The 12,981-nt window shown below is 39.6% G+C and overlaps 1 protein-coding gene across 2 annotated transcripts in view; it reads right to left on the reverse strand.

The window, feature by feature from the left end:
• The window catches only part of LOC117299948 (lanosterol synthase-like), a 51,773-nt gene that overhangs the window by 32,754 nt on the left and 6,038 nt on the right, over positions 1–12,981 (reverse strand). For both annotated transcript variants that reach the window (XR_004520128.1, XM_033783564.1), the window contains exons 5-11: positions 11,025–11,146; positions 9,778–9,874; positions 8,043–8,178; positions 7,192–7,300; positions 6,659–6,777; positions 4,998–5,095; positions 1,258–1,285 (exon numbers count right to left, since the gene is read on the reverse strand). Coding sequence is in view for 1 of the 2 variants with exons in the window: in XM_033783564.1 (XP_033639455.1) it covers positions 1,258–1,285; positions 4,998–5,095; positions 6,659–6,777; positions 7,192–7,300; positions 8,043–8,178; positions 9,778–9,874; positions 11,025–11,146 (709 nt within the window). In the remaining variant the exon portion in view is untranslated. The remainder of the gene's footprint in view (positions 1–1,257; positions 1,286–4,997; positions 5,096–6,658; positions 6,778–7,191; positions 7,301–8,042; positions 8,179–9,777; positions 9,875–11,024; positions 11,147–12,981) is intronic.

The following is a 12,981-nucleotide window of genomic DNA, read 5'->3' on the forward strand; positions in this document are numbered from 1 at the left end:
GACGCAAGATGGGGAACTGGAGCCCTATTCTATTGTTAGAATCCATAAAACTTATTGGCGCCATTACAGCCAGCAAACGCTGTGTCCCACAACTGGGAGCCATTGGTGCCCTGCGAAGATAACAAGCAAAGATATATAGAGCGCTGAAGACGCAAGATGGGAAACTGGAGCCCTATATCTAAATGTATGCTTGGAATGCGTCAAACTCATCGACGCCATTTCAGCAAGCAAATGTTTTGTTGTATCATTAGTAGCAATGGTCATTGTCTGCACTGATCTTTTGCTCCATCAAAAGAGTTGCTTGCGGAAATGGTGTCCAGTGCACATTTGTATTCAGCCCAAGTTCCCCATCTCTACAATCTTTGATAACAAGTCAACAACCTCACACTTTGTCATCCCATTTTGGCAAACAAATTTCAGTTGGTAATGTAAAAATAACAATAATATATTATGTAAAATAGTTATTATTTCTATATCTATAATTATAGTATTCTTCCTCAATGACACAAAGTTTTGCGTAACCTATACTTATATATATATCTAAAGAAAAAAAAGATCCCCTTAAAGGGTCTGGGTACTTTTTGTAAGAAACAAAACACAATGTCGACAGATTTCCATTCAACTTACACCATTTGAAGCATAAGATAATAGAAAGCTTACCATAACACTGAGGTGCTGTAGTTTTTGAGAAATGAGTAAAACAATGTCACGACAATACATTTTACATGCTAAAATAATTTTCATAAATGGTTTTACTCATTTCTAGAAACCTAAAGCACCTTAGCAAGTAATATTTTACGGGAAGCTTTCTGCTATCATTATCTTCAAACTGTGTAAGTTTAGTGTCAATCTGTGGACATTGTGTTTTGTTTCTAAAAAAAGTACACAAACCCTTTAAGGTGATCCTAATTGGCACCCCGAAGATATTAACAAAGCCGGGTGACTGCCAACCTAGGGCTAGATATTATATAGATAGCTCAGTTGGTAGAGCGCTGGCACATTAATAAAGAGGTAGTTGAGTTGAAAACCACTCTAGCCACTTTTTCCTTGTTCAACCCCCCCCCCCCCCAAAAAAAAAAGGTGCTGGAGTGAGGGGGCATGGCTTACAACAGAATTACGCCACACTTACAAACAGGATTCACACAGGTATACAACACACTGAAGACGAGGATGACCCTACTTTCAAAATTATCAAATTGAAGGAAAATAACTTGAAGAAAATGAGAGAAAACTGGCCACAAATAATGTCAAAATTACCTGCATTTTCATTCCATCCAAACCGATCCTGATGACAAAACAAAAGAAAACAGGTTTTCACATAAATCTACATGACAAATGAAAAAATACTTTTCAATAGCAAAACAAAAGGATTTGAACTGACTCTACCTACCAGGCAATCTCGGTAGTCTAGTTGGTAAGACATCTAGAGTTGCAAAGGTCGTGGGTTTGAATCCCACCCAAGTAATATGCCTGTCATTTTTTTATTCACAGAACTATATTCTTTATACCGATGCAAGTTTAACATCCATAAAAACAAAATCTGTCAACAACAAAAAAGTTGCTGGGGCATGAATTGGGTGTTAAACTCGGCATGATCCCCGGCTAGGATATATGATCATTACTTCTACTAAACAAAATTATTGAACAAAATTATTGACAAAATAGGGCTAGACCACCATCTAGAGCTAGTTAAAGGGACAGTACATGTTTGGTAGTTACTCAAAACAAATATTAACCTAAAAACTGACTTGGTAACGAGCATTGGAGAGCTGTTGATAGTATAAACACTGTGGGAAATGACTCCCTCTGAAGTAATAGTTTTTGAGAAAGAGGTAATTTCTCACTAAAATAATAAAAGACTTCTAGCTAGAAGTCTTTTATTCTTATCTGAAAGCACACAAATTCGTCCAACAAGGGTGTTTTATCTTTCATCATTTCCTTCAGCAACTTCGATGACCAATTGAGCCCAAACTTTCACAGGCTTGTTATTTTATGGTTATGATGGGATACACCAAGTGAGAAGACTGGTCTTTGACAATTACCAATAGTGTACCTTCCCTTTAAAGACACAAGTGTCATGTCAGGAACTTGAACCCACACTCTGCTCATCAGAGACACCCAGGACCCAATTTCATAGAAAGCAGAAAATTGTGTATACCAATTTCCAGCTTAGCAGAAATGAGCAGGGTACCAGCCAAACATTTCCCATGTGACATGGTACTTTGGGTGGTAACCTTAATCTTGTAAGCATAATGTTGCTGTACTTATCTACTACCGTAATTTTCGGATTATAAACCGCGCGGCGTATAAACCGCACTTCCTCAAAATATACAAAAAATATTTAGGTGTCGGCGTATATGCCGCACGGCGTATAAACCGCGAAAAAAAAAAAAAAAAAAAAAAACCTCAAAACACGGAAGTAAAGTACGCAAACCTGCCGCGTTACGGGTGATTTTTTTATCTCACACTATCAGTCCTGAGTTATATTTTTTTTCCATCAACAACCCTTTTCAAGAATTTGTTGACCAAATATGTTTGAAAACTTCTTTGGCAACAAACTCTCCGTGAATCAAAGATCAGCCGACAACGCACGCCGAGAAACAGTTGAACTTTGCCCTGCATCGCATCGCCCTCTGTTGACAGAAGTTGTTCACGTTTGATAAGACTGGGCCCCGAGCCTCAAAGCGTGGGTCAAACGTTCAAGCTCCCCGTTGTACAATGGGCAGCCGCTCTACTCGATCCGTCCGAAGTCTAGCCAAGATTTCATGAATGGAACTATCGCCGGCCAATCAACAACGGCCAATCATCAAACGGCCAATCACCGCATGCGTGAACACATAGGGGCCGTGCTTGTTTGCGTCCTCTTTGTGGCGATGTGCAGTGACAGGCGGGCGGCACATCAGTCACTCCGGTCAGTCTTGTATAGTTGCCGCAATGTGGGAGTTGCGTCGTAATTAAAGTTGAAATGTATTGAAGTTTACACTCTTGATAGTATTTGAAATGATCTATTATAGGATAGCATTATTTTTGTAAGCTGGCAGCACCCCCTTTGCGGGACCACATAATTGTTTGTGTTGGATAATTATTGATGAAGTTACAACTGAAAATACGTTTATTGTTGTGATACTGAAAAAATCCAATAACAATTTTAAAAATTGACAAAGTTAAATCCTACTTTATTTGTAGGTAAGTGAGTTCGTGTTGCAATAAAAACTAACTTCAGACAGTGCGTTGACCATCGTTTTAACATAGGATTCGTCTGCAGAAGCAGTGAGTGATAAAGAAACAGTGCGAAGATTTATATCCAAGGAATCCTTTGCCTTCCGTTTTGTTTAAATAGAAAATAGACAAAACCAAAACCAAACAGTCCTTTTCAGGGCTACCACAACACAAACGAGAGTATTGTCTATGAGTGTTGTTTCTGTTTACAATGTAACATATTGTATAGCGGTGGTAATGCGCTACCTTATTGTTTGCGTTATCACAAGGACAGGGGATTCACTTTTATTAAACATCGGGAGTAGACGGGAAATAAGGTTGAAATGGGTCTTTCAATAAGGGAATTAAAGAAAAGTGGTTGGCCGGTGTTTCTCCCTCCCTTTTATTATTGTAGTCCCACAACGAGGATCCACAACAGATATTGCAACGGCGGACGGGCGGACGGGCGGACGGACGTAGCGTACGTAGCGTACGTAGCGTGTGTGTAGAGTAATGTATCCTGCAGCGTGCACATTAAGCACATGTACACATGCGAGTTCGTAAAGCTAGCAATCTGTTAAATGCGCTGCTCAATCTCGAGATTGCACAACAGATGTTGGTGGCACCGTAATGAGCGATGTTCGCCGACGGGTTGCGCTACGCCCTCGCATTTGCGCCGCCTGGAAATAAAATTCCCAATGTTACTGGACTCAACAATCAGGGCAGGTTGAACACGTTTTGTTTGATCCCCCGAAGCGGCATAGTTCTTTGCGTACGTCCATTCACCATTCTGCTGTTGCGTTGTGCGTGGTTGAGCTGAAGAAACCGCTGGCTGACACGAGTGTAGCCTGGATGTCTGACGTCAGTATACAAAGATCGTGGGATAAATAGACAGGGGACGAGTCTATTTCGCTGAGACACGAGTATAGCTTGAATGTCTGACGTTAGCATGTAGAGATCGCCAGGATAAATAGACGGGCACCAGTCTAGTCTAACCCGAGTTTCGCTGAGAGGGGGAGCTGAGGGCGGTTGATAAACGTTTTACAAAGGAAACATGGAATACAATTGTGGTGGGATTTTCAACAGGATTTTGTCATCACACAGGCAGGTTTTTGTTATCGTTTAAGAAAAAAAAACATTAATTAGAATATTTTACAAACGATCTTTCTTTTAAAAAATGCCGTTTTTTCTCTTAAATATTTAAACGTCGGCTTACAAGCCGCCCGGAGAATAAACCGCAGGAGTTCAAAAAAATGTCAAAATCCACATATAAACCGCGGTTTATAATCCGAAAATTACGGTATTTGTGCTAAATTAGCTCTATGAAATTTGGCCTAGAGTTTAAAGGCAGTGGACACTATTGGTAATTACTCAAAATAATTATCAGCATAAAACCTCACTTGGTGACAAGTAATGGGGAGAGGTTGATAGTATAAAACATTGTGCGAAACGGCTCCCTCTGAAGTGACGTAGTTTTGAAGAAAGAAGTAATTTTCCACGAATTTGATTTCGAGACCTCAGGTTTAGAATTTGAGGTCTCGAAATCAAGCATCTGAAAGCACACAACTTCGTGTCACAAGAGTGTTGTTTTTTCTTTCATAGTTATCTCGCAACTTCGACGACCGATTGAGCTCAAATTTTCACAAGTTTATTATTTTATGCACACGTGAGAAGACTGGTCTTTGACAATTACCAATAGTGTCCAGTGTCTTTAAGTCCGGTGTTCTTTTCCGCTCGCTGTTTTTGATGTATAACTTAATAATACAGAAAGAGAGACAAAAAAGGCATGCTAGACATACCACAAATAATCAGGAATACGCTCAACATGTTGTTTGAAGATGGCCGAGTCCGGTCCGTCTGTCATCCATCGCACCAACATGTTGATCACTTTAGAGATCTGCTCAAGATAAAACAAAAACATAATTAGCCCCAAGCGTGTTAGTTAATGGCAATAAAACCTTTTGGTTTAGAAGCCTACAGAAGCTTTTGATAGTAAAAAGCATTTCGAGAAACATTTCACTTCAAAGTAATTTTGGTTATGTAAAAATACATAAGTTTCATGCCACATTATTTGCATCTGAGAAGCATTTCTGTCAGTAATCTTACTCAGATTGTGTATACAAATTAGGGATGATATGCTTGGACAGCTCCGGATATTCAAGGACATCTCAAAAACAAGACAACATTTTCACATGTTAGTTTTATTGTATTTATATCAACATTTATGAAAGGATTAACACCATTGAGTGGTTCCAAAAACAAAAGGTTTACTTTGCCTTTAAAACCATATTCATAAATACCTCAGACAGTTTCGCTATTCCTATTGGTGGAGAGCGCTTCACGTGGGTGTGTATAAACCTTTGTTTATGACCGGTAAAAAGTGTTAATTCATAGGCGTGACACGCGACCTTGCAGCTGTTCTTATAAGACAGTTTCTTCATTCCTATTGGTCGAGAGCAATGGCTGAAACAGTTGTGCCACATCACGCAATACGCGCTACGCCCACAGCATTTTCTTATAAGGAGTTGTTTACCCGAGGGCGGTGGAGGGCTCTACCATTTCATAGCTGAAGGGTTTTGTGTTGAAAGAAATCATTTAACAATTATAATTTTTGCATTTATTTTACTTTTTGACCAAAAAGTGATGATGTTTTTGAACAAAAATGTATTTATGAATGGGAATCAAAGTGTGTTGAATCGGTTTTCAACTAGTTGTTTAAACACGCCAAAGCCTGGTTCTTTATAATTTACCTCGACTTCGTCTCGGTAAAATTATCAAGAACCAGGCCTCGTTGGGATTAAACCACTAGTTGAAAACCTTTTCAACACACATTGATTCCCTTATTGGGGTTAACCACAAAATGTTTTAAAAAAGTACAGTTCCTTCCTAAAATCACACCACAATGTTATCTTTGTTTCCTACTATCCCTTTTCTGTAATTTTTCTTGTTAAAAGGTCTGGTAATCACTATTAAGCCGGCCTCAGGTTGACGTACGATTTTCTTGCGCCCGCAACAAACAAACGCGCAGACAAACAGCTGAGAATTCGTGTGCCTGCGGTTGGTTCCCGTTCTACTCTTGCTACTGTTATTTCTTTCGAGCTGCGACTGTTTCAGATTGTCTTAAAATCATCACAGTTTTGCTCAGATTGTAATCAATCGCCGACTGAAAAATTCCTGATGGTCTCAGCTCAGGCGCAGTGTGATCCTGAAAAGTCAGTCGCCGACTGTTTTTTGTTGACGCAAGGTCGACCTGAGGCACGTTTTATAATTAAAGGCAATAAACCCTTTTGGTTAGAAACCTACACCAGCTTTCGATAGTAAAAAAACATTTTGAGAAACATTTCACTTCAGGTTGTACTGACAGAAATGTTGAAAGATATTGAAATATAATTTGTTTTCAGCAAAGAAAAAACCCAACCCAGAATATCATACTTATTTTTATGATGTAAATTAAACTCACAGGTCCGATACTGATGCATTGAGTGAACTCATCGTCAGCTTTGATGTGGTCAAGGCACTCGTCTAGCGCACTCTGCCGCCATTTAGTACTGTGGTACTTCTCATATATATCTAGGCACCCTGTATACCAAAGACGAAAAGGGAATCAAAGATCAGTTACACAACATCATGAAAATATACCCTTAGGGTAGTGTCACAGGAGGCTAGTCTTCCAGGCAACTAAGAGGCTACCAAGTGCACTGCATGCTACAAAATCACTTTGGTGGCACATTTTAAGTCATTTTTCAAATGTCTTACCATCTCCCATGGAAAATTTGTGAACATTATAGAAAAAAAAAATAAAATGTGAATGCCTTTTCTTTTTTTGAGATTGCCTGTAAATTGCCACGTGTGACATGGCCCTTAGTATCAACATGGGACATCATTATTTGGGTTAAATGTTTTTGAGGATTTCCTAAACAGAAAGTGTAAAAGGGGGGGGGGATAGGGGAGGGAGCTCATTAAAACAAATTACGGAATGGGTATTCTACCTACCGAATGCTAAGTTATACAGCCAACTATGGGGCGTGTACAAGTCCATTTGTGCTATGTTGCTTCGCTGTGCTGGCCAATTGATGGTGTAATAGTCCTCCACATAAAGCTCCTGGAAAGAAAAAGGAAGACATGAGCCGACAATGTTCATCAGAAGCTACTTTAGCACAGCAGTGTGATATGGTTTTAAAAGAGAATTGAGCTGCATTCGAATCAAGCGATTTCGGCTCTGGCTACGGCTGCTTGCTGGCATGACAAAGCATTCAGGGCCCCATCAGCTGCTCAAGCAGCAAATATTGGTATCTAATTCCTGCTAAGCATCAACGAGCAGGGTACCTGAGCCACTAAAAAAATACATGTGGAAAATGTTATTTTGGCTGGTAACCTTATTATGGTAACCATTTGTTGTACTTATCTACTATATTGGGTCCTGGGCCTTGAATGACATAGAGGCCAAGAAGGTCACAGCCTCCATTACTTGGCCTTGGTGCCTCTTCAAATTTGTCCCATAGACTTTAAGATTTTCCAGTGGAAGTGCCCTTTGCAAAATGCAAAATTGCCTTGACCTTTCAAAGATAAAAATCCAGCCCTGGGGGCATAGCCATTACTGAAACCAATAATTTTGACATGGTGTAGCAGGAAGGGAGTCAGAATGGTTTGGGAAATCAACCAATATCCCAGGGCTGGTAAATGTAGCTCAAAATCTTTACTAGACAAGAACAACTTTTGTCTACAGCACCAGAATTGAAATGAAAAAAAATATATACATGTACTAGTGAAGTGTTTTAATAGAAAGTGCACTCGATAGCTTTGTATCATTATTTGTTATTATTATTTGTATTATGGATAAGTACCATCCTGAGATCCATGATCAAGTCATCTGGTTCAGCCTGGAATTTGATCCCATAGCAGTAACTCATCGGCAGGTAAACCTGTCTGCAATGGCACCAGATGGTAGAAGGATGAGCGGGAGTATACGTTGGAAAATTCCTGCAATGAGAAACAGAAAAAATACTCAGCATTCTATAGAGTTTTTCGAGTGTAATAATGCACACTATTGGTAATTACTCAAAACAATTATTAGCATAAAACCTTACTTGGTAACAAGTAATGGTGAGCTATTGATAGTACAAAACATTGTGAGAAACGGCTCCTTCTGAAGTAACGTAGTTTTCATGAAAAAAGTAATTTTCCACGAATTTGATTTTGAGACCTCAGATTTAGAAATTGAGGTCCCGAAATCAAGCATCTGAAAGCACTCAACTTCGTGGGACAAGGGTGTTTTTTCTTTCATTAATATGTCGCAACTGTCACGACCAATTGAGCTCAAATTTTCACATGTTTGTTATTTTATGCATGTTGAGATACACCAAGTGAGAAGACTGGTCTTTGACAATTACCAATAGTGTGTGTCTTTAAAGACAGCTATAAAGCCAAAAAAAAACATATCCACCTATGGGTTGCTCAAGGCTCTGACAAGAAGAGAGGTCATGAAAAATGGCGTGACGTAAGGTGTGTTTTCGATTTGGTCTTGAAGTTGTCAACAGTCACACATGTCTTCACTGAGTTGGGGAATTTGTTCCACAAACGAGGAGCGACAGAAGCAAATGCTCGATCACCCCATGATTGTTTTGATTTGGCAGACATCCAGAGAAGGATCACTGGAAGTCAGGAGACCTGAGGGAGATGGCTCATGGATGTTGATGAGAGAAGCGATGTATATAGGTGAGGAGAACTTTAATGCACGGAAGGTGATGAGTAAGACTTTGTATGTAAGTCGCTGTTCAGCTGGTTACCAGTGAAGGCTTCTTAGGACTGATGTAATGTGGTCAGAGTTACTGGTGTAATGCGGTCTTGACACATGTGCACATGTACTTTGACATGTAAGTGAGCCACCAGGGCCCAATTTCATGGCTCTGCTTACCGCCGAATTCTGCGCTTACGATCACGATTCCCCGCTTACGTGCAAGCGCTGAATTTCTGCGCTAGCCTTGTAAGCATAGAATGCCTAGTAAAGTGGAGTACGCACGCGCAGAAGCCCAATATTCGCCCCTAACCCGTGAAATATGCTTGCCGTATGCACAGAATTCCCTGCTTCCGTTAGCGCCGATTCTGCTTACGGTAAGCAGAGCCATGAAATTGGGCCCAGGAGAAGACCAACCAACCTAGAGACCCGTACCAAAGAGATGGCACATTAATGCAAACCTTACAAGAGCACCTTTCTGATTATCTGAGGATGGTTGGTATACACATCGGCTTAAATCAGCCTTACTAAGCCACTCAAAATGTAAAAACATGAAAAAGGAACAACTAACATGTAGCTTGCTGATGATGCCTGTGCGCTGCAGAGGCACAAATATAGACAAGTGAACAAGTCTTTAATGATTTGCCGCTGTGATTGTCGCGTTGTGGTGTTGACACTTTCTTCTGAATTTAATCTTAGTTATAAAAATTTTTGTTTATACATGTATCAATATTAAAAATAAATAAACAAATTTTCAGGGTTGGGGATTGCAGGTTAAAAACGGAGAAAACAAATCCCTGAATAAGTCTATTTTCTAATCACTGAGGGCGCCATAGGTTACTCACCAGAGCTCAGGAAAGAGGGTGTGCATTCCATCCCACTGATAAACATTCAGAACCGACAGCCAGAACTTGCCCCAAGAAGGTATAGCGGCAGCGCCTCCTACAACCACAAACAAGTAAAAAGGACAATAAGTAAACAAGTCAAATGCGAAATAAAACTTTGGTTGGCAAAATGAGCGAACATCGCGCTGTTTTGTACACGGCTAATGGCTGGGTGACGCAGACGCGATTGCGCGTCTGCTTATAGTGCACAAATCTATGATGCCGTTTGCCAACCAATAGGGTCTGTACGCATGCGTGAATGTAATTAGCACATTTCATGGGAAGGGTCCATTCAGTTGTGCAAACAATTACTATGTTCCTTAAATAAAATTTTGATCAAAGAACCCTTAAGTTTGATTTTGAAAACGTTTTGGCAATTATGCATTATGCCCAGATAATTTTAAGGTTGAATGAATTCCAAAACAGATGTACATGTATAAATTAAAGGTCAAAGGTATAAATTTCAATCTCTGTGCAAATGAATTTTTATCAATAAAGTTGCTGGTATAGATATAGTAGAAGAGGCTTGTTGTGGCAAAGCAACTGGTCAAAGTTCACGGCTCTGCTTACTGCGTAATGTTGTGCTTAACGAGCCCTGTACCTGTAGAGCAGTCTGTATAGAAGTGAGCAATTAACCAATGTTGTGTGCACCATCCCTTTAAAGACCACTCATTTCTACACCATCATCACCATAAGCCCAGACATTGCTAATCTTGTGTGTTCTGTTGCACCATCATTTTCAGGAAAATGTCAGGAAAGTTTTTAAGAAATAGTAATTATACATGGTTTTGTTTTAGAGTGGTAGATTCTTTGTTTATAATGGGCAATATCGGAAAGTTTCAATTCGGTCCCATACTGTACCTTTTCTTTGACCCTCTTGTTTGAGCAAAAAAATTTCAAAATATCAAACAGCTGCTCCGGGCATTTTGGTACAAGCTGCTTGTGGCAGCTATGGTCTCTAAAGAGGTTAAACGCCCATTATAAATGTACACTATTACAGTCCTTTTATTTTGGTGGGGCCATCTTGATTTTTCTCAATCTAAATAACTGCAACCAAACTGAGGCTGGAAGGAAAATTAGCCCGGTTCCTTTTTGTACAATGAATATTAGCATCCATTACTTTTGTTGGATACAGGGAACATGACCAAGATGGTGGCAGCGCAGCGTGATAAAGGTCTAAGACTATAATAGCCAGTAAGGCAATGTACCTAAGGAATGAAGAAGCTTCCTACATTTCATCAGGTCTGGATCTTCCGGACCAATACCAAGGAGTCTCATAGCGACATAGTTGGTTGCGCAACCAAAGACCGTAGGCGGGCCTTCAACATGTCTGAAAAAGAGAATTTATAAAAATAAATCTTGATCCTTGGATTTCTGTAGAGCAGGTTTTGAAAAAACAAAGGCCCTTTTCGAAACCATGGCTTTGGCTTTGGATTCGGCTTAAGGCCGTCTGAAGCCCTGACCACGTATACCTAAAGCACGCTCAAAACGTCAAAACAGTCTGAGCCGAATCTGGAGCCAAAGCCGTGGTTTGGAAAAGGGCCACAGTATAGCCTATTGGGTTTTAATAGTGTATCGTGGCCGACCAGTCCAGCACAACATTTTCACAACATGGGTTTGAATCTTGGTCCTGGCACTTGTGTCACTCAGCAAGACACTTGATTATAAATTTTCCTTGGCATTTATGTTCTGTAAGTTTTTATCTGAAGAAAATAATTGATAGTTGAAAAAAATGTCCATTCAACAGACATTAAGGTTTAAAATAAGATGAAAGTCTAAAATCTCTCAGCATACAAGTTTTTAATGGTGGCTATTGCCCATTGGATATCAATAATAAATTATAAAAAATAAAAACAGTTTAAAAAAACAAGTCTCAATTTGGGGCACGTGTGTTCTTATCTTTTTTTCATTCCTTTCTGGAGGTGGGGGCAGGAGCAACTAAAAAAAGCATGATTGAATAAAAGTTCCCTGTAATTTCTTCACAGAAAATACCTGAAAGTGAAATGTACTTGTACTATAAATAACACTTCTACCTTTATTCATAAATAAAAAATGCTGTATAATTTAATTTTACCCTTACATCAGTGTGTATGTTTTTCACAGAACTCGGGGGAAAGCACTGAGTATACTTAGCCCTCAATACACATAGGTGTAAGGGTAAAACATCTTTATTCACGATGCAAATTAACATCTGTTAAAATATGCTGGTAGTGGATATATGAATGGTTCTGATTATTAGTCTGAATTCAATTTGGTATGTGCGCGCATGTTTGCTCGAGCAGAACTAGACTGTTCAAATTTGCTGGTAGGAATTGGAGAATGGCCACATGTCTTATCAAATCTGCATTCTAGTCAGACAGCTTGCATTTTGTATGGAAAAAACACAGGTCTGATGTCTGGGACTGGCGGAACAGGGCTTGAATTATACACTGGATCGCAGTCAGCAGAAAGACAGTGATTTTAATAGCGTTGGCCCAGTAAACTTATGACTGGATAAATCTCGCAGTATTGCATTTATCATCAAATGATGACTTTCAGTGTGTTCAATATCAGGCCTATATGCTTCGTTCTGGAAAGGGCAAGGGCACCAAGGCGTTTTTTCTTTGGTAAAGGGCACCCTATGAGGAAATTGTAAATTTCTACTGGGGTGGATTTCACAAAGGTAGTCCTAACTTAGGTCTAGTCCTAGGCAATGCTAAGAGATAGGACCAGTCCCAAGTTAGGATGAGTTACTGGTCCTAACTTAGGACCAGTCCTATCTCTTAGCATTTGTGAAATCCACCCCTGGAGCATTACAATGGCACCAAGGCAACGACCAGGCGACATGGAGGCAATTGCCTTTGCTGTCTCTGTGAAATATAATTCAGGCATGAAATATAATTCTGTTGGTTAGTGAAGAATAGACCGATCCAGTAGGCTCTGCCCACAACGTGTTTGGAGCGGTCTGCCAACAAATATCTGCAACTCCCTCACCCTTGATTCATACAATTGTTTTAAAAGATACCTGTGTCAGCACTTCCAGAACCTGTAGAGTTTTTCCAAATTGTTTTTAATTTATCTGTTGATAAAGATTGGCCCTTTTCTTAATTTCTATATTTTTATTTCCTCATTTGTTCATTGTTTTTAGGTCAGCTTTTTTAAATTCAAATGTGCACTTCCAAATAA

This window comes from Asterias rubens, chromosome 15 (genome assembly GCF_902459465.1).
Source record: "Asterias rubens chromosome 15, eAstRub1.3, whole genome shotgun sequence".
Taxonomy (NCBI): domain Eukaryota; kingdom Metazoa; phylum Echinodermata; class Asteroidea; order Forcipulatida; family Asteriidae; genus Asterias; species Asterias rubens.